Source organism: Boleophthalmus pectinirostris, unplaced genomic scaffold (assembly GCF_026225935.1).
Source record: "Boleophthalmus pectinirostris isolate CB_2022bp ecotype Guang Dong unplaced genomic scaffold, ASM2622593v1 HiC_scaffold_22, whole genome shotgun sequence".
NCBI classification, from domain to species: domain Eukaryota; kingdom Metazoa; phylum Chordata; class Actinopteri; order Gobiiformes; family Gobiidae; genus Boleophthalmus; species Boleophthalmus pectinirostris.
Genome location: NW_026571190.1, coordinates 36,752,360 through 36,775,213, shown reverse-complemented (window position 1 = coordinate 36,775,213; position 22,854 = coordinate 36,752,360). Strand labels below are relative to the sequence as shown.

The 22,854-nt window shown below is 39.8% G+C and overlaps 1 protein-coding gene across 1 annotated transcript in view; it reads left to right on the top strand.

The window, feature by feature from the left end:
* The first annotated feature begins 204 nt into the window (after positions 1-204).
* The window catches only part of znf827 (zinc finger protein 827), a 288,642-nt gene continuing 265,992 nt past the window's right edge, over positions 205-22,854 (top strand). Inside the window, exon 1 of the mRNA XM_055158504.1 lies at positions 205-466. Coding sequence (XP_055014479.1) covers positions 424-466 — 43 coding nt within the window. The 5' untranslated portion in view covers positions 205-423. The remainder of the gene's footprint in view (positions 467-22,854) is intronic.

Below are 22,854 nucleotides of genomic sequence, written 5' to 3'. Positions count from 1 at the left end.
CGAGCAGGAGTGCGTTTGCGTTTGCGTGCGTGCGTGCGTGCCCGCGTGTGTGTGTGTGTGTGCGAGCGTGCGAGCGAGCGAGAGGGAGAGCGCGTGCGGCTGCGAGTATGCGTGAGTGTGTGCGCGGTGTGCGTGCGCGCGTGTGCCTGCTCTGCTGTTGCTGCCCTTTGATCCCTGCATTAGTGTTAGTTAGGGGCTCGGAGACACACTTGCACCGAGAGCAGCCATAGTCAAGACACGGCAACAACAACAGCGGCGCCTCCTCCGCTCTGTGCCCATTCCCCAACAATACACTTTAAACCGAGCAAAGCCAGGTGCACGACCAAGTCCCTGCCATCACGGGCGCCTCCAGTCTCAATGGGAAAAACCTTTTTTCTTCTTATCCCTAAACAAGGACGAGAATGTGATTAAAAACGGGGGAAAATGCCAAGGAGGAAGCAGGAGCAACCCAAGCGCCTGCCTTCACGTAAGTCCTTCTGTCGATTTGTGCATTTTTACCGCTCTCCGTGTGTTTTGCGCAGTAGTTTAGGGTTAAAGAGGTGAAACAGACAAAAGACTCGGCGTAGGTTATTTCTCCCTTTTTAGGTCCGAGCGAGGCAGCCATGTTGTTGGCGATGGGTAATGTTAGCGAGGCACTGAGTGGATAAATGATACGTGGCTTCTTTATTAAGAGTAGAATCGGCGGAGGTCCGGTTCCGCTAAAGCCCGTGGTCAGTGGGCATATGTGTCGGTCATGTGTGAGAGGAACCACAGCACAGCGGTGTCGGTAATGTGCTCGCCTTTGCTCGGTCGCTTTCGGGTAGAAAGGGGAGGTTCTGGGAGTCTGGCCGCAATAAAATGAAGGGTCAGCCGGATCAGACAAGCCAGAGTCTGGCTCCCCCGATCTCCCAGTGTTCCTCGTTAGCACTAGCGCTATCTAGCAACGCGGGCTAAACTTCATTTCATCCGCTTTATATTTGCAACTTTGGGTCTCGTAGTTTCGCTGCTTCTGTGCGCGGAAACATGTTTTTACGCGCCTGTTTGTCGTCGACTTTTTAAAGTGTAGCCCTAAAGGAGCCTGTGTGTTTTTCTGCACCCCTCCCCGTCTGCATGCAGGCTGTGTCAGAGCCATGGTCGGTCACCTGAAGTTCAGGGTTTTTCCCCCTTCCCCTTTGCAGCCATTCATTGCAGACAGACTCCGATCAATAACGCGCTTGGAAAAAGAAAAGCCACAGTAAAACACCGCCACGCACCCCCTAAATCACCTCCCCGGACGCGATCTTTCCTCATATTCACCGCGTAGTAGTTTCTTTTAGTCGGAGGTGAGTTTACTTTGGTACATTTGACCCTCGCTATCTTCGCATTGTGCCTTTATCAGTCCTCATAATGAACCGGAGCACTTCCATTTCCCCGCCACTAGAGGATTCCTTCTTGTGGGCAATGACAAGTAAATTACTAAAGGAATTATCTGAGTGACATTTTTTGCTCTTGATGTATTTTTTTTTAATACCCTGTACACACGCAAGCACCCCACTCCATTAGTCATATTGGAATGCAAATGCTCTGAATAATTAAAAAAAGAAAAAAAAACGGTGATTCATCTTTAAATAAACCAGCTCCTGATACATTTATCTCATGACAGCGTCTTTTGCGTGTGCTAAATGTCACAGGAGAGCACGCCAGAGCGAACCCGGGCTCGATCAAAATATCTTCCAACACCGTCCCCTCACTTAAAGTCAAAAAGGTGTCCGAGGGAACGAGCAGCTCTTCTCTTTTTTTTTTTTTTCTTTCTTCTGTTTGCTTTCCTGACAAATCAATCGTCATGTGTTATTCGTTTTTTTTTTTTATTGTAACAACCAACGCCGTGTCCTGGTTGGCATTTTGTGGTGTTAATTTCAGCTGTTTTGGCGTCTGACCTAAAAGTGAACTTGAGAAATTGCATCGCTTGCTTGAAGGCACAGAGGTGGGCATAGGGTGACTCTGGGTGGCACTGAGTGACTGTTAGTACGGCGTCTTTGTGAGTGAGCGAGCCGATGGAGAGATACGAGCATTTGCACAGAGAATGCCATTAACATGCTACTTAAAAACCCCTTATAATCCATTTTGCGGTTAATATTTCCTCCTGTACAAATGCGCGTTATAGTCTTTTCATACAGGCCTAGTCAGAGCATTTCCAACTTCTTCTTAAAGCGGGGAAATTAGCCTATAAAAAGCTTTCGACCGTGTTATAATCGCGTTCTCTCGTCGTTAACTTTCCGGGTTGCGTTTTGATTGATGGAGAGATCCTGCGACGTCCGGCGTTTGTGATTTGAGTGCGTTTAAAAAGAGCAGTTTTCACCTAACAGATCTTACCCCCTGTCCCCGCCTCCCGGGTCACGTCGGAGCGTTGGTTAAGATTAACAGTGCCAGTACGTATTTTTTTTATTTTAGTAGTTTAATCTCGTTCAATTCGTGGAGTATAAATGTCACTTACAGCTTTTATTTAATCCTTAAGCAGTCGTATTACACAAAATGGATCCTTGTCGAGTCTTAAGATGTGTTTTAGTGCCACAACCTCCTCAAAAACACACTAGGATTTGTGTTTTTTTTAGTTTGTCTACATCTCTTAAGCTCAAAACGCTCTGTTCCACCTTGTGTTGTCACGGAGCAGTAGTTTTCAAGTTAACATCTACCTTTTTTATATGTTTTTGTTCTGTAGTTGGCAATTCCAGAGCTGAAATCATCCAAATTATTCAAGTAAAGAAGCTGTACGGAGTTTAAAACACAGTGGAGCACTTGCTGTATCACCACATGACGTCACAAGGTGGAACAGAGTGTTTTCGGTTTGCGAGAAGAGCTCAGAATATGCGTTTTTTTGTGTAAATGAAGCAAAAACACAACTCCAGGTCTGTTTGTGATGAGGAAACTACATAACACAGATCAGAAAATGACACAATATGGGCCCTTTTTTAGTTTACTTTTAGTTTATGACAAAACTATTTGCGATTTCGTTTTGCAAATATATAGTCAAGGTTAGTTTTTAGACTTAAGAAGCTCCCATAGTCTCCTGAACGTAACAAAAAACACTGATTTAGTCATTTCAATAATAAAAACAAGTCTTTTTTTTTTAAATCTACAGTTTATCACGGTGAAATCTGATTCTGAAGAAGAGGGACGACTCATTTCTGCAATTTTGAACAGGAAGTCAATTCTATTTACAACAAACAAAACGTCAAATAATGATCTACACATGTTTACTAATTAGAGTGAGCAGTGCTGAGTACGAAAAAGGAAACCATTTACGTGTAATTTTAACAAAACGCCGTTCAAACTTTGAGATTATGCGACGCAAAAACACATTTTTCTCACAGTTTTAACATCATTTAAGAATATAAATGTATTTCTGTGTATTTTTAGTCCTCAAATAATAACTACTTTGCGGTTTAGACAAGTTTTGGCCTCACCAGGAAACAAAAACGATGAGTGAAATGAAATGAGAGTAAAACTGGGTAAGTTTTTAATTACATTTTACAATTATCTTACCCAGATTAGACCAAGAAAAGCGTCACTTGTTTCACTGATGTTTAAATTCAATATGGTTCAGTAAAAAGTAAAGACTAAATCATGGCACGTCTTTGTTAAACCACTTATTGTGCAAAGTTCATATGAAACGTGAACATTTTAGTCCTAAAAAAGAGTGAAAATGTCAAATGTGTTGCATAAATGAGTTTCTTTGCACTAACAAACAACAAAATGGTCATGGTTTAACTAAATAATTTTGTAAAATACACCAAAAAATACTCCCACGATATCGATACTGTTCAATCACATTAAACAATATCCTATATCAATGCATTTCAATATATCAATGCAATTATTTTACCCAGATTAGACCAAGAAAAGCGTCACGTTCAATAAAAAGTAAAGGTTAAATCATGGCTGTGATACTAAATGTGTTTGTTAAACCACTTATTGTGCAAACTTCATATGAAACGTGAACATTTTAGTCCTAAAAAAGAGTGAAAACGTCAAATGTGTTGCATAAATGAGTTTCCTTTTACTAAAAAACTAAAAAATGTATGTGGTTTGACACAATAATTTCATAAAATACATGAAACGTGAACATTTTAGTCCTAAAAAAAAGAGTGAAAATGTCAAATGTGTTGCATAAATGAGTTTCCTTCCACTAAACAAACAACGAAATTATCATGGTTTAACTAAATAATTTCATAAAAAATACTCCCACGATATCGATACTTTATCGTCACATTAAACAATATTGTATATCAGTACATTTCATAATTATCTTACCCAGATTAGACCAAGAAAAGCGTCACGTGTTTCACTGATATTTAAATTTGATATGATTCAGTAAAAAATAAAGGCTAAATCATGGCTGTGATACTAAACGTGCTTGTTAAACCACTTCTTGTGCAAAGTTCATATGAAACATGAACATTTTAGTCCTAAAAAAGTGTGAAAATATCAAATGTGTCACATAAATGAGTTTCCTTGCACCAAACAAACAAATAATTGACTTAGTTTAACAAAATAATTTCGTAAAATACATGAAACGTGAACATTTTAGGCCTAAAAAAGAGTAAAAATGTCAAATGTGTTGCATAAATGAGTTTCCTTGCCCTAACAAACAACAAAATTGTCGTGGTTTAACAAAATAATTTCGTAAAATACATGAAACGTGAACATTTTAGTCCTAAAAAAAGAGTGAAAATGTCAAATATGTTGCATAAATGAGTTTCCTTGCCCTAACAAACAACTAAATTGTCATGGTTTAACAAAATTTCGTAAAATACACCAAAAATACTCTCACAATATCGTATATCAATGCTTTTCACAATTATCTTACCCAGATTAAACCTCACATGTTTCACTGACGCTTCACTCCGCTTCTTCTTCTTCTTCTGTGCTTATAAGGGCATACAGTAGATAGGGCCTATAGATCAATTTGAATTTCAAATAAGCCGTCCTGTTTCGGCCATTTGATGTGACTCATTGTGTAGGATACGATGACAAACGGAGCTCAAATATGAATAGCTTGAGTGTCCGGCTGTGACTCAGGTGGAAAATTAGCCAAAAGTTATTTTCGTTTCTGCTTAATAAATGTCGGTAATTTGGTGACCGCGGGTAGGCCTTCTGCGGCAAGGCTAATCTTTTGTAAACATTCTATAAAAGCTTGTAATGTAACGTAATAGATATTAAGGACTCGGTTTCAGCTCTCACAAATGAGAAGTGTAAACAGTGAAATATGAGATCAATTCCTGTTTTGTGTGGTTTTATTTTTGAATAGCTGCAGTTACACCTGGCCAATGTCTATATTGACGGGCTCATATTACGCATTATTGACTCTAGACATGTTAGAATATTGTTATTTCCTCAAAAACAAACCTAGAGTTGCATTTAATTTCGTTCACATGTTTGAATAAGTCTTAATTATTAGTTTGTCTACATCTCCAAAGCTCAAAATGCTCTGTTTTGTTGTCATAAAGCAATAGTTTTCAAGTTAACAGCTACTACAGGTACTGAAAGAACTACGGATGTAACAGTAACCCAAAATATCGTGATATCGTATCGTCAAAAGTCTCACAATAATATCGTGGACCATCACAAAAATATCGAATTACAAGTTCCTTTGCTTAAATACATGGTTTTAAAGCAGAAACAGCTGATAAACATCAGAAACTACATATCCCATGATGCATTTCAGCGCAGAAAACACAAAGAAATATGTTTTTTACTTGAATTTTTGAGATTAGGATGGAAAAATTCACACCAAAATCTTGTCAAGGTATTTTAAAAGCAAAAAAGTGTCTCCTCTACAAAATATCGCAATAAATATCGTACCGTGAGATGCATATCGTGATAATATCGTACCGAGAGATTACTACGTATGTTTGTGATGGAAAAAAAAGCGTAACATAGAACAGAAAACAGAGTAAAATGAGCCCTTTAACTGTTACAATACTGTTTTTCTGTCCCATCTAGAGTCATATTCTCCTCTTCAAAATATCGCAACAAATATCGTACCGTGAGATGCATATCGTGATAGTATCGTATTGTGAGATTTGGATATCGTTACATCCCAAGAAATAACTGAAATTACCCAAATGATTCTAGAAAAGTTGTATAGAGTTTAAAACCCAGTGGAGCACTTCCTGTATGACCACATGACATGACATCACAAGGTGGAACAGAGTGTTTTCTGTTTGAGAGTTTGTGCCAAGAGAGAAACGATAATCATTAGGGGTGTGCATTGCCTTGAGTCTGACGATACGATACTTATCACGATTCGCACGTCACGATTCAGTATATCACGATATATCCTAGGGGTGTGCAAAAATATCAAAATATCAATATCGTATCGTTTAACGTGATGATACAGTATCGATATCGTGGGCTGCTGTATCGATATATAGTCATTATATATTATTATTTGTGTATTTTACTAAATTATTTTTGTTTTTCTTGCTTGTTCAGTGAAAAAAAAACAAATTTATGTGACACATTTGACATTTTCACAGTTTTGATGATTAAAATGTTTGTGTTTCATATGAACTTTGCACAAGAAGTGGTTTAACAAAGACTTTTAGTGTCACAGTCATGATTTAACCTTTATTTTTTATAGAACCGAATCGATTTGAAATATATCGAATCGAATTGAAAGTGCACTGTATCGAGGAATGTATCGTATCGGTAACTTCTTAACGATACCCAACCCTAATATATCCCGATACTGAAACAGTGGATGAGATATTGCGATTTATCGATAATTACTTCTAATAATACAGTCAAATACACCTTCAAGAGAACACGATTGTATGAAATATAATTGATTACATTTTAAAATCACGAGAACAGTGACAGTAACTAACAACTAATCGACTGAAAATTGCGCATTGAAGAATCACGATATATCACTGAATCGATTTTTTTCGTACAGTCGTATTAGTCACCTTCATTGGTCACGAAACTTTACAATTATTTACATATAGCAAAATAAATGACATACTATGCATACTAAATATCGTTTTAACCCAATTTTTTATTATTTTTTGGTTAATTTGGGACAGTAGAAAAAAGGGGTGGGGTTAAATAAGTTTTTACTTCCTCCCACTCCTTTTTCGGACACAAGTAAATTATGCGTAACATTTATTTTCGCTTATTACAGAAAATAAATATTTACTTTATGTGTTATATCTATGTATTTACGTTCTCTATGCATGTTCTATGTATTACTGTCCAAATAAACGTTCATTCACTCATTTTTTTTTCTTGTATTGTACTTAGGGATGTAACGATATCCAAATCTCTCGGTACGATATTATCACGATATTCATCTCACGGTACGATATTTATTGCGATATTTTAGTGAATGGGACACTTTTTTGCTTTTAAAATACCTTGACAAGATTTTAGTGTGAATTATTTCCGTCACAATCCCAAGAATTCAAGTAAAAAACATATTTCTTCATGTTGTCTGTGCTGAAATGCATCATGGGAAATGTAGTTTCTGATGTTTATAAGCTGTTTCTACTATAAAACGATGCATTTAAGCGAAGAAACTTGTGATTCGATATATTGTGACGGCCCACGATATTATTGTGAGACTTTTGACGATACGATATCACGATATTTTGGTTATTTTATCCCTAATTTTACTGTACAAACTAATAATAATGTTAACGAAAGCACAGAAGTTAAATCGTTTGTATGATCGTACAAAATAAGCAAAACAAGAATGATCAATGTCAGTTTTTTTTTTTTTTTTTTCATTTATGGTCATAACAAACTAATAATAATGAGCCTAAAAACACAACTTTAAAACATAAATCAGCGTAAACAAACATGAATGCGTGATGGACGTACTGTAGCTTTCTTCAAATTATTTTTTTTATTTTCCAAGCCATGAATGAGCAATGATCGTAAATAGTTGTAGCTGGAACTGGAATTTTCATTGGAACTTCATGGCAACAGATAAAACCAGTTGTGGTGTTGTTGTTGTATGTAAGAGTGTCGTGGAAAAGGGTTGTATGCAGAAAAACTATATCGAATCTCATGACTGACCGACCCATGACAGGCTGAGTCAGTTTTGTTCAATGTCTTACAGTAGTTTCTTTGTATTATTTATTTTCCCACACTCTTTCTCCTTTATTTGAAGTGAGTTATTTCTTGTTTCTTTAATTAAAAAAGTTGAAAATGACTCGGGAAGCTGTGCTGACATCCAAAAAGGAAACCATTTGCATATAACATTAACAAAAAAAAACCTTCCAACTTTGAGATTACAGAGCGCAGGAACCGCATTTTTCTGACCGTTTTAACTTCATCTAAGAATATAAATGCGTTTGCGTATATTTTTAATCCTCAAATAATAACTACTTTGCATTTTAGACAAGTTTTGGCCCGTGTTTACAGAACGGTTGCCGGGTAACATTTGTGGAAGTACTTCTACGCCTGTCACGGCACATCTGCTGCTCATGTCCGACCAGGCAAACAAAACGAGGAGTAAAATGAAATGAGAGTAAAACCGGGTACGATTTTTAATTACAATCTTCACTTCGGCAAAATGAGCATTCTGACCTGTCATAATGCACTTTAAACTCCGTTATAATTGAGCTGTAACAAACTCCCTCACTGTGAATTAGACATCGACAAATATTTGTTTTTTCGATTCCGACTGTTTAGAATACAAAGCAGCTGATGGCCGATATTTTTGAGCTGCTATACAAGACTGATTTTGATTATTTTTCCAAATTTATGTCATTTAAATTTACTGCAACACCCTTTTTTAAAACCATAAACCTTTCAGAGAGCTAAATGTGTGTATTTTTTTAGATTGACCAAAACAAAATATCGGACTGTGCTGGAAATTTAGTCCTATATTACGCAAAATCGACTATTGTGAGCTTTATTTTAGTTAGAATGTTGTTACTTCATCAAAAACAGACATGGAGTTTTGTTTTTTGTTTGATTCACACATGTTTGAGTCATTTTTTATTATCACCAGTAGTCTGTCTGTATCTCCAAAGCTCAAAATGCCCTGTTCCACCTTGTGATGTCACGAAGAGGTAGTTTTCTAGATCACAGCCGACTTTTTTACCTTTAGTTCAGAAGAGATTGGCAAGTCCAGAACTGAAATCATCCAAATTAGACTTGGACTTAGACAAACTTTATTGATCCACAAGGGAAATTATTTGGACACAGCAGAGTAAAAAATATAAATGGTAATTAAATTCAAAAACGTTTGTCACATTTCGAAAACTTTAAATTACGTTCTCACTCTCCATCTTCTAAATTAAATACAAATAAAAGGAAAAGTCCAAAGTTCTTCTTTAGGGAGGCGCAGATTCATAACTCCCTGGCCCCCTGGTGGTCAGAGAGGGGAGAGAGTTCAGCATCCTAACAGACCAGGCTGGCATAACCTAGTGCCTCCGCTTAATTTAATTTCTCTCCAGCGACTACATCAGGAATCAGAATACACTAGACGGTTCGCAAAAACCTCGGAAGTGCGAGTTCGGGCACCAGCCAATCAGCGAAGAGCCATGCATTCAATGTTGTCAACGATTCCAGAGATCGAGGATTTAAAGCCGGAACAAAGAGAATGTTTGGTGAATTTTATCAAGGGGAAAGTTGTTATTGCCCTTCTTCCTTTTTGGGAAAAGCTTAATATACAAGTTATCCCCGTTAGCGGCGCATTACATACGTCACGACCAAATAGCAGCGATTGGTTAAATGAAAAAAGTACCCACCTACTTTTGAGCGAACGAATCCTAATGCTGCGAGGTCAGACGGTTTCCACGAAATGAAACCGTCTGACAAATCAGGCTACATCCTAACAACCTGGTGGATGAAGCTATTAGTGATAATAAATTCTAAATAAGTTGCAAAAAAGAGCAAGAGACAGGTGTAAATAAAGCATAATTATATAAATGTAAATGTAAAAGTCAAGATAAAATAAACAAAAAGTAATAAAATAGAAGAGGACATAGGAAGACAGTGCAACAATGATATGATAATGATGATTCTAGTGAAGGTGTATGGAGTTTAAAAACACAGTGGAGCACTTCCTGTATTACCACATGGCGTCACAAGATAGAACAGAGTTGTTGTTTTTTTGTTTTTGTTTGCGAGAAGAACCTTAAGAAGTCTAAATATGCAGGATTGTGAATGAAACAAAACACAACTCCAGCTCTGTTTTCATGGGGAAATATTATAACAAAGATCAGAAAATGGCGCAATCTAGGCACTTTAAGCCCGATACGCTAAAAAGTCAAAATTTTGGCTGCTCCGTCTCCACTGTGAATCCTGCGGGCTCAGTAGAAGAGCAGGGGCTGTGTGTGCGCTCCAGCTTTAGACCCAAGCCTCCGCTCTGATTTTGGACTCGCTTCCGTCCTCAAGTCAACAAACTGTCACCCAAAAGTATGAATTTGTCAGAAGCTTTTTGCGCTTTGTTTTGAATCTTCCCACTCTAGAATGGAAGTGTCACCTCATGCCATTCGCTGTCAGTCTGTGTGCTTTTATTATTCAGCCAACAACACCCGAGCGCCGTGCCAAACCCCGAAAAGCACAATATCGAGCTTCGGATCTCTTCATCTGCGGCGAGAAAGGCCAAGCTAATACACACGCTCTAAAGCTGGGGGTGCTTTATCTGCAGACCTGGATGTATGGCTCTTGTGGCCTGCTGCCCGCCGTCCGATTGTCTGTGGCACCGGCCTGGCACAGAGCTTGGCACGGTTTTAAGGCTCATTTCTGTTCGACGTTCTGGATGCATACAGGTATTTTACAGGTGTTTTTTCGGATTCTGGAATGTGATAATGTCATACTCGTTCAAAAAAAACGCACTTGGACATTAGTCATCTGAGTGTGCTGTGTTTTTTTTTTTTTTTTCACTTTTAAGTTGCTGCTCGATGCGTTTGCGCTTCTACGAGAACTTTGGCGTGTTTTTTCTGTTTCATTTCAATCATCTGAAAACCAGAAAATTAGATCTGGGACAAGATCTCGCGAGACAAAATTGCGACTAGATGAAAATTTTATTATTTGCTTATTGCTTTTTTGTAGGAGTGTGCAAAAATATCAAAATATCAATATATCGTATCGTTTAATGTGATGATACAGTATCGATATATCGCCAAGAGTGTTTTTTTTGGTATATTTTACTAATTATTTTGTTACAGAGCTACAGTTTTGTTATTTGTTCAGATGAAGGAAGCTCTTTTATGCAAAACATTTAACATTTTCACTGTTTTGATGATTTTTAAAATGGGTGTTTTTCATATGAACTTCGCACAGGAAGTGGTTTATCAAAGATTTTTAGTTTCACAGACATGATTTAGCCTTTATTTTTTACTGAACCGTATCGAATCAATTTGAAATATATCGTATCGAATCGAAAGCTCACTGTATCAAGATATGTATCGTATCGGCAACTTCTTAATGATACCCAACCCTGACTGATTTGATGTGTTCTGTAATGCGTTATATAGATATAATATATTACTTATTATTATTATTAAAAATTATCTTGTGATTTTTAAATTCCACATGATCACATTTGGAGATGTAGACAGTCTAATAATAAAGTGTTACTCAAACTACTACTACTACTACTTCTACTGCTAACAAAAAAGGGGTGGAGAGTTGCACATTTTGAAAAGCTTTAGTTAAAAAAACACTGTATGAATGACAGCAAAAATATTTGAAAAAGTAAATTAATGGTGAGGTCAAAATTGTGATCTGAATTGCACAATTTATTATAAATAGGGTTTTAACAATATCCAAATCTCACGGTACGATATTATCACGATATGCAGCTCACGGTACGATATTTATTGCGATATTTTGAAGAGGCTAATTTAATTGTAGATGGGACACTTTTTTGCTTTTAAAATACCTTGACAAGATTTTGGTATGAATTATTTCCATCATAATCCCAAGAATTCAAGTAAAAACATATTTCTTCATGTTTTCTGCGCTGAAATGAATCATGGGATATGTAGTTCCCGATGTTTATAAGCTGTTGCTACTATAAAACCATGAATTTAAGCAAAGTAACTTGAACTTCGATATATTGTGACAGCCCACGATATTATTGTGAGACTTTTGACGATACAATATCATGATATTTTAGTTATTGTTACATCCCTAATTATAAATAAAGTCAACGTGTCGTTTTGTTTCGTTCTTGTGGACCCAATCTCATGTCTCGGGTTTGTCTTGTGGAATAAACTTTCGTTCTTTTTAAAGACAATACAGAAGTTGACATGCACTTTGTTGACATGTTTCAGCTTTAACAAGGTAAAAACATCTCCTACTGTATTGAAAGTTAATTAGTAAAAATGTATATTGTAAAGAATCCAAAAAGTTAAGGTAAAAAATGAGTCAAAATGAACATGTCTCGTCTTGTCTTGTGGAAATTACTTCTCTTTCCACCCGTAACAGATATGCATAGAGGCTTCTGTCCGTCCTCTGCATTGTTCTGCCCATCGTTCGGTCCGACTTTTCAGAACATGTGGAATCTTAGCAACGGAGCCGTACAAGAGCTGGACACCGGGGACGGTAGTGAACACAACTAAAGAGTGGAAGCTGTTGTCAGTGACGAGAACCAGCTGCAAAACAAACTAATGCTTCCCACACCTCGAGAGATAATACGGACGTTTTAAGACCAAAACGGCGACGCTCACAGCAGCAATTTTTCAAGTGTTAAGTCAATTGGAGTCAGAGTCAGTGGAGCCGGAAATGCCCCCATGTTCACTTCCTGTTTTTATGTGTTTATTTGTCGCTCTTTTTCGTCCATTATGGTCAATTCTCAAACACCTCTAGTGGTTGTTTAAGAGAATGCAGCCTTGACATTAAAAACATTTGGACGTGTAAATGCAGTGATGGTTACGATGCTTGGAACATGGATCTCTTTACGAATGAAAGTGTAGCATAAATGAGCCTCAAAGGTAGCCTGATTCATCAGCTGGTTTCACTTCGTAGAAACCGTCTGACCTCGCAGCATTAGAATTTGTTCACTCAACAGTAGGCGGGTACTGTTTTTCATTTAACCAATCGCTGCTGTTTGTTTGTGACTGGTATATTAAGCTTTTCTCAAATCCCGTAGGAAGAAGGGCAATAACGTCTTTCCCCTTGATAAAATTCACCAAACATTCTCTTTGTGGCGGCTTTAAATCCTCGATCTCGATCTCGTTGACAACACAGAACGTATGGTTCTTTGCTGATTGGCTGGTGCCCGAACTCGCACTTCCGGGGTATTTTGCGAACCGTCTAGTGCAGGGGTGTCAAACTGAAATTCACAGAGGCCAAAATTTTAAAACTGACACTATGTCATGGGCCAAACTAAATATTTATTGAAAATTTTCAGCAACATCTGCATTTTTTCTCTTCTTTCAAGATATGTAATGTTAAACCTTTTCTTTTAAAATAAATGCTTAATAATAGTTTTGCTTAAACATTGAATCCATAACAAGCAAAATATAAAATAATAACAACATTTTAAATAAATAATGTGTCTATAGTCTATCTGAAGCCAGCGGGCCAGTTCTAATACATATTTGATATGATCATGTGGGCCAAATATAATCATATTGTGGGCCAAATTTGGCCCCCGGGCCTGAGTTTGACTTGTCTGTTTTAATGTATTCTGATTCCTGACCGAGTCACTGGAGAGAAATGAAATTGAGCGGAGGCACTAGGTGGCACTGTGTAACTTTCCGGGTGGAGAGTCCGTTACCGTGGAGATGTCACTGCTTTGCCTGGAAACACCAAGCCAATTTACAGGTCCGATCTGTGGAAAGGTGGGACGATTCCAGTAGAATACATATTTTACAAGGTAGTGGTGAATTCTAAAAACAAATCATCTGTAGTTAAATAATAATCAAGTTTAATGTCATACTCGTCGTACAAAAGTTACGTAGTGCACCTTTAAGAGCGTGCCCGTGTGGAGACCAAGCAACCCGTGGGCATGTGTGTGTCTTGGTTGGCGCGTGTGGCTGGGTACATAAGCGTCCGCGGAGGTCGCTGTACAGTATGGCGCCTTCACTCTGACAAGTAAACATGACCTTTGGTGCCACAATGAAAAGTGCCATACTTTATGACCTTGAGCGGTGTTATTGTTTGTACAGCCCTGTTGACTTTTTACACTCAATTAGAGTTGAAAAAAAAAAAAAAAAAAGGCTTGATTTTAACATTTTCTCACAAGTTTAGGATTAGAGTGAGAAAGAAAGTTTGTTGGAACAGTTATTTAAAAATCACAGCTTGGTAGACGTGCAGTAGTCAGACAAAATATTTTGAATAAATAGAAAACAAATTGTAACAGGGTTTTGTGTTTGTAATACCTGAAAAATATTGTTTTGCCGTTAGGAGTTTTGAAGCGGTGACTAAACCAGAAAATCTATTTGGCTTTAATTAATTGATGCAAATTTTTGACATCCAGTAAGTTAATAAGTCCAGTTGTTTTCGTTTAACTCTAATTTTTACCAGCTTTTGATTTGAAAAAGGGAGAGTGGTTCTTAAAAGCTGGATGTGAATGTCTGATTTTGTGACATTGTTCACTTTTTTATGAAAAGAAATGTAAAAGTATTTCGACTTGTTTTTCTTGTTGCTTTGCCTGAAAAGTTATTCCACAGTAAGGCATTAATCTTACCCGCCGTTTTAATGTTCGTCTGAGAATTTAAAGGTGTTTTCATGCTTTAAAAAAAAAAAAAAAGAATAACAAATGACTAATTTGAATTTTTGAATTACGTTTTTTCAGTTTTGGCCCTTGTTTACAGAATGATACTTAATTTACAGTTGTGGTAGTATCTTTCATTTATTCAAATATTTATTTTTATTAATTTATTTTTTTACATGGATCTCTTCACCACAGATCTGACTCGTAATAGTGACTAGGGCTGGGTATCATTAAGAAGTTGCCGATACAATACATACCTCGATACATAGGCCACGATACGATGCGTTTTTCGATACAGTGCACTTTCGATTCATTATGATTCAGTGAAAAACAAAAGCTAAATCATGGCTGTGATACTAAAACTCTACTAAGTCCACTGAGTTTGTGCAAAGTGAACATGAAAAACACCAATTTTACTCGTCAAAACAGTGAAAATGTCAACACAATTGTAACTCTTACACAAAATAATTTAGCAAAATAGACCTAAAAATACTCTTGGAGATATGTCGATACAGCAGCCCAGGATATTGATACTGTATCATCAAATTAAACAAAACTATATATAAATTTTTCATTATTTTTGCACACCCCAACTAATGATGTGTCTAAAACCATAAACCATAGTGAAGTGAGCATCGTTTCCAATTGACTTTACATTGAAAAATTGTCGTCCCTGTTTCTGTAACTGCTGCTGTGAGCCTCGTCATTTTGGCCTTAAAATTTTCATTTTGTTTAAAATTTGCTCTACATGATCCCAGAGTTTTTATTCAGCTATTTTGTACGTAAATAAAATATGAAACCTTGCTCCAAATTCATCCCTATAACTGGCAGCCTCAGTGAGCTTCATTTGACTGGAGTTGAACACTGTGGGTGACGTCACACTTTCCCAGATTTGTGTTTCTCCAAACTTTTTTCTGGGGACCCATATTATCATTAGTCACAAACCTTCGCGACCCAAGTCAATAGACATTATTCGTAAATCACAAAATAAAGTTGGATTTGAGCATTATTGAACATTAATGAGGATATTTTATTGTTGACTGAGTGATTGTGTCTCTCTTTTACTCAAGTTTTAAACAATGAAAACCAGTAATTGAAGCAGCAATAGAAGGTATCCATTAGTCTCCTATTTGGACATTAACTGTACCGTATTTTACACACTATAGGGTGAGCTCTTAAGCCTCTAACCCCATCAAAAAATGACTGCACGCCCCTACAATCCAGAGCGCCCTATAAACGAATCCACTCGGTTGTCACAGCGCGACTTCAGTAAACTACAAAGCCACGACAAACACCCGCAGCCACACTCATCACTCCACGCCGACGAGGAACGGAACTGAGGAACGAACCGAAAAAGCGAGTGCAACGTGCCGCTTCTAGACACGACTGAACAACTGAGTCACTGCGAACACGCCGACAATCCAGTTGGTCCCAGACACACCCTCCCTACACGCCACAACTGAACAAAGCCCAGAGTCACCGTGAACGAACAAACAAACAAAACCACTCACCCATCCAGCTGTTGTGTTTCGTTTAAAGTCCGGTGCGGTTTATTTGTGAAAAAAGTTCGAAAATAGACCATTTAAAGGTTGTATGGAGGATTTTTTTTTTTAGTTTAAAATTGTCAATGAAAGTTTAAAATACCATTACAGAGACGAAGCAGCTTTGTAATTATGATGACCAAAAAAAAAAAAAACTATGAAAATCTATCAACTGTGGACGCAGTGAGACGAGATAAACATCAGCCAATAGAAAACGAGGCTCCCTCATTTCCTATTGGCTGTTAGGTTGTCAATCAAACTCCCTACGTTTTTAGTGTAACTGACTCGCCGGCGCGCGGGGATTACGTGGTTTATGCGGCGCTTCTTAGAGGCTTTTTCAAACTGTCGCTTCCTCACAATTCGCACAAAGTTTGTCGCGACGGTGGACGAGAATCCACGACCAGTTCGCCGCAAAAGAAAGTCCGTTTTTGAGATCGCTGAAAGAAGAGGAGAAGAAGGAGAAAAGGAGCGAAGACAAACTGAGGGGATTCTTGGAGATTCCTTCCAGCGACGGCGCGACTGAAGCAGACGAAGGGTCTAAAAACTGACGCGTCGGTCGCTAAATTATTTCTAGACAGTAATTCTGAACACGAACTTAATGTAAACAAGCGTGATTTCTAGAGTAAAAAAGGACTGTCGCTGTATTTTTAAAAATCCTCTATACAACCTTTAATGACAGTGCGCCTTATAATCCAGAGCGCCTAATAGTGATGAAAATACGGTAGCCCATTTCTTTTTCTAGTTAATAAAATAATTACAAAAAGATTAGAAATGATACAAAACATGTCTTAACGTTTCAACATGTGTCAGAACTGTATATTGCAGATCTACACCGTGACAAGGCGACCCCAAAAAAATCTCTTGCGACCCACCTGAAGGTCCTGACTGTCTTTGGGAAACAACACTTCTTTATACAGTCTACGGTCTAAACCCACGTGAAAAATGCTGCTCCTTATCTCTCTTGAAGCTCTTCAGTGAACAGTTTGGCGTAAACACGGCGCACTAACCGCATGTTTGAAAAATAAACAGGCCTCTCTCTCCTACTCCAAGTCCCTCACCTTCATTGTCGTCCTTTAGATTCGTACGAGTAAGTGCGTGTGATAAACGCATTCACGGTCTGATAATAAAGACTGCAACCTTTAAATGTATAGGGGCAGCGGGCGTCCATTCACCCCGCCCACCATCATCTACATTTGAAACAGAGCAATGAAATAAAATGGCATTTTGAACATTTGCGCACACATTCTCTTCCCCTCCCTCATCAGCCAATAGCAGAGTGACTGGGTGGCTCTCTACCTTACTGTAATGGCGGGTCACTGGCTCCCTTCCACTCGCTATGATTATAATGACCTTGGTGCGGCCGGGGCCTGAAAACATTGGATTAAGAGGAAAGGAAAATGAGAAGAGGTTTCCATTTCACTGCTGGCATAAAAATCGTGGGGAATTTCTGCCAAGAATCCCTCACCTCTGCAGCTACAACCACCACCAGAGCCTCCATCGTCATATGAGCCTTAAGCTGATGGGGCTGGGGTGCTCTGGCAGTGTCACGGCGAGTGGAGCTCAAGCGCATAATGATACACAGGCTTTAACTTAGAAATGAATTAAAGGGCAGAGAGAAGAGTAGTGGGGGCTCGCCGAACCGTACGCTGACTAAATGTAAATTTGCTCTTATGGACAGTGTAAGCTGGAACATTTGATATTTAAGTTTTTTTTTAAAAGGGCTTGTTTGAAAGAAAGTCGTCAGATAGGTAAAAAAGATGTAACGATACCCGAAATATCGTCAAAAGTCTCACAATAATATCGTGGGCGGTCACAATATATCAAATTATAAGTTTCTTTGCTTAAATTCCTGGTTTTATAGCAGCAACAGCTTATGAACATCAGAAACTACATATCCCATGATTCATTTCAGTGCAGACAACATGAAGAAATATGTTTTTTACTTGAATTCTTGGGATTATGATGGAAATAATTCACACCAAAATCTTGTCAAGGTATTTTAAAAGCAAAAAAGTGTCCTATCTGCAATTATATTAGCCTCTCCAAAATATCGCTATAAATATCGTACCTTGAGATGAATACTGTGATAATATTGTACCTAGAGATTTGGAAATTGTTACATCCCTAGTAACAATACGAATAGACAGAGTGTTGTGCACATCCAGATTTGTAAAGATTTATCCAAACAGTTTTTTTTTTGGTAACATTTGGCTTTGGAACAAGTGCTGCTGCATCTCTCCAGCTCTCACTGTGGCAGCTCGGGTCAGAGTCCTGCACCAGGTCGGGTCAGAGTCCTGCACCAGGTCGGGTCAGAGTCCTGCACCAGGTCGGGTCAGGGTCTGCACCAGTCGGGTCAGGGTCCTGCACCAGGTCGGGTCAGGGTCCTGCACCAGGTCGGGTCAGAGTCCTGCCAGGGTCAGAATCCTGCACCAGGTCGGGTCAGAGTCCTGCACCAGGTCGGGTCAGAGTCCTGCACCAGGTCGGGTCAGAGTCCTGCACCAGGTCGGGTCAGAGTCCTGCACCAGGTCGGGTCAGAGTCCTGCACCAGGTCGGGTCAGAGTCCTGCACCAGGTCGGGTACACGGGGACTTAAGACAGAAAGAACCACGAGCACGCGGAGCGCAGCAGGAGTCCGCAAAGTGAGATGGAGCGACGGCTGCACTTAACTCCATGGAGCACAGAGCTCTGTGGCGGTGCTTTTCGCCTCCGGTCACCCGACGGTCTGCGTGGGCGCACCTTAGTTCGGGGTTAGTCTTGGGTTAGTCCTTGCTTAGTCCTTGCTTAGTCCTGGGTTAGTCTTGGGTTAGTCCTGGGTTAGTCCTGGGTTAGTCTTGGATTAGTCCTTGATTAGTCCTGGGTTAGTCCTGGGTTAGTCTTGGATTAGTCCTTGATTTAGTCCTGGGTTAGTCTTGGATTAGTCCTTGATTAGTCCTGGGTTAGTCCTTGGTTAGTCTTGGATTAGTCCTGGGTTAGTCCTGGGTTAGTCTTGGGTTAGTCTTGGGTTAGTCCTGGGTTAGTCTTGGATTAGTCCTTGGTTAGTCCTGGGTTAGTCCTGGGTTAGTCTTGGGTTAGTCCTGGGTTAGTCTTGGATTAGTCCTTGATTTAGTCCTGGGTTAGTCTTGGATTAGTCCTTGATTAGTCCTGGGTTAGTCCTTGGTTAGTTTTGGATTAGTCCTTGCTTAGTCCTGGGTTAGTCCTGGGTTAGTCTTGAATTAGTCCTGGGTTAGTCTTGGATTAGTCCTTGATTAGTCCTGGGTTAGGCTTGGGTTAGTCTTGGGTTAGTCTTGGGTTAGTCCTGGGTTAGTCCTTGGTTAGTACTGGGTTAGTCTTGGGTTAGTCCTGGGTTAGTCTTTGGTTAGTCTTGGGTTAGTCCTGGGTTAGTCCTGGGTTAGTCTAGGATTAGTCTTTGGTTAGTCCTGGGTTAGTCTTTGGTTAGTCCTGGGTTAGTCTTGGGTTAGTCTTGGGTTAGTCCTGGGTTATCATGGGCACAGTCGGTAACGGGTGGAATGTTGACGTGTCCGGGCGGGTGCGGATCTCTTAGAATTGACCCGTGCAGGACTCTGGGTCGGGTCTCGTTGGTCACGTGCGATGATCGCGGTGGCCCAACATGCAGCACGGTGGGCCTCTTAGTACCGCGATGATTCATTTTTGCGGTTATTGCGACAGCCCTAACACCTACTAGTGTTGTGTCTAAAACATAGACTGTAAATGGACATAGCTATGCTTCTAGCCGCTGTGTTCCAAATAGGAAGTGAGCGTGGAGGCGATTCCGGCTCCGACTTTACATTGAAATATTGTCGCCGCTTTCTCTGTCGTGAAAATCATCAGGTAGGTAAAAAAAAAGAAAGGTAACAATATGGATCTGCGTCGAGGTCTATGCGCCGCGAAGTAATTCACTGCCACAACGCTACGAGGCTAGGATTTAAAAATGGCGTTCGTGTTTACCGAATAAAGCGGGAAAGCGGAGAACCGGAAATGTTTGTAGAGCCGATCTAGAGCGGACCAATCACAGCCCTTATTGTTTACGTCGCTTTCCTTTCTGTCTGCGTTGGTTCGACATGTAGTTTGAAAATGTTGTAGGTACACAATGGTCGACGCAGACGCTCTGAGGAAGGGGTTCAAGATTTGAGTTTAAGACGATTTGACGCACGACCATAAATTGGGCGTTTAGCTCCAGTCAAATGAAGCTCATCGTGACCGCAGTTGCATGAGGAATAGGAATTTTTTTATAGACAGAATGGCAAAATCCAAATTTTCCAGTGTAAAATCAAGTGGAACCAGAGTCGATGGAGCCGGTAGCGCCCACACGTTCACTTCCTATCTGGAATGTGGCGGCCGGCGAGTTAGCCATGTCCATTTACAGTCTGTTTTAGTGTTTGCAGCGGTCCAAATTTATTGCTCACTAATGCATTCCGAGCATCCTAATTATTCGCTCTTAAAAATTCAAAGCAGTTTCTCACAACATTCGGAGGACAGACTGGAGTTTACCGTCACCGTCAGTCTGAAAACTCTAATAATGTACTTCCTGTTTCGCTGAGAATAAAACGCTCTAGAGAATTAGAGTGAAATTATTAGTGTGAAAATCAGGTACCACAACTTTAAGATTACAGTTTTCATGTTCTTAATACATTTCTAACTTTCAATTTGAACTTTGGACCGCACTTTTTACATAGTTTCACACAATTTCTCGTGTTCCTGACCAGGTTTGAAGTGGCGCCTTTCCAAATACTTTGACTTTTATCTTGCTCTGATGATTTCTTCAGCAGTTTCGCTTTCTGTTTTATGTTTCGTGCATATTTGAACGTACAAGAAAATATTAACGAGACCAATGTGAAAGGCAGGTTTGGCCTGTAAGACTACACCGCGCTGCTCTACTCTTAGTAATGATTATAGGATCGGGTCAGTGCGCTGAGACGGATGCTCCTGTCTCAACAGTGAAGATAAAGATGCTCGAGTGGACTCTCTGTTGGCACTCTGTTGGCACTCTGTTGGCACTCTGGGTGGTATTAAGTGTAACTGTCTGCCCTTAACTTTGACTCTGATTTGATTACACTTGGAGATGCTTTGCCTTTTGTCCAAAAACAGGTCTGACCTCGGCCTGACCCTTAACAGTGTCAGACCTGTTACTGTCTCATACATAAGTAAAAGGCTGGTTGACGTATCGGCTCTGCGGGACGGTGTGTGGTTGTTCCAATAAACACTGACAAATGTTGTAGGATGAGTTATTTATTTGCATTCTCAAATTGTGCAAAAAGTGATCATCTGGCTTATGTTTTCAGCTACAAAAACTACTTTTTAAATTGCAAAGCTAGAACTTGCTCAGATTAATTTGACTTTATACCTGAGTTTTCCACTTCCTGTACTCAGAAATGGCCCATTTCACAGCAGGACGTCATTTTCTTTGGGCTTCAGTTTTGTTTTGAAGTTTACTAGCTTGGGGCTAGCTCCTCTGTGTCTTAGATTTTTAATTTAAACTTTTAAATAAATGTAGTGTAGCTCAGCTTCACTGATTGTACTAAACACTGAGTTTGGTGGTAAAATTTTAAGGTTTTACTTTGCATAGTTGAATATTTTCCAGTAAAAAAAAAAAGTCTGAATATGAGTAACTGAATTCTCCAGTTAGTCATTTTGAAAGTGTGACATAAATTCAGGCGGCAGCAGAAGTCCCCGAAGCTCCAGTACAGCACCTGTCTGTCTGCCAGGGGTCCCTGTAAGCTCACATACAGCACCTGTCTGTCTGCCAGGGGTCCCTGTAACTCACATACAGCACCTGTCTGTCTGCCAGGGGTCCCTGTAACTCACATACAGCACCTGTCTGTCTGCCAGGGGTCCCTGTAACTCACATACAGCACCTGTCTGTCTGCCAGGGGTCCCTGTAACTCACATACAGCACCTGTCTGTCTGCCAGGGGTCCCTGTAACTCACGTACAGCACCTGTCTGTCTGCCAGGGGTCCCTGTAACTCACATACAGCACCTGTCTGTCTGCCAGGGGTCCCTGTAGCTCACGTACAGCACCTGTCTGTCTGCCAGGGGTCCCTGTAACTCACATACAGCACCTGTCTGTCTGCCAGGGGTCCCTGTAGCCCCAGTGCAGCACCTGTCTGTCTGCCAGGTCTCAATCAGGACCCCCTCTGAGTGCAATGGAAGTGCCTGAGCCTTGGTAACGATTTTTCCCGTGTTGACAAGTCACAACATGGAGATCTACAGCTCGGAGAGCAGCCCTTTGGCTACGCGGAGCCTGCTTGCACTGAGTAATAGCAATCTCACAGGAGTAGCAGGCTTTCAGCTGGCAGCAGTTCATACGGAACAGCTCGCCGGTGCAGCTGGGAAAGACAGAGCAGAGTGGTGGTAGCAGTGGAGACGGAGGGAGGGAGGAAGTGGAGAGGAAGAGCTGTTAAGAGCTTTGGGCGGTTTCTCTGTTGTTGTACCACACAAGTGCATCCAGGCCCTGCAGGACAAGCCTTTAACAGGCAGGAGAGATGAGAGCATGAGGAGGAGGAGCCGGTTTGGAGAGGGCCAGACGCCTGCTCCAAACAGCCATGTGATTTATTTGCTTCACTCCTGGAAAGACATTAAAATCTCATTGTGGATATTTCAACAAGTTTTGCTCTTGTCTCCAAATAACGACTGTAGCCCTAAAAGAATTTGGAGCAGTCTTAAATAGTTCCT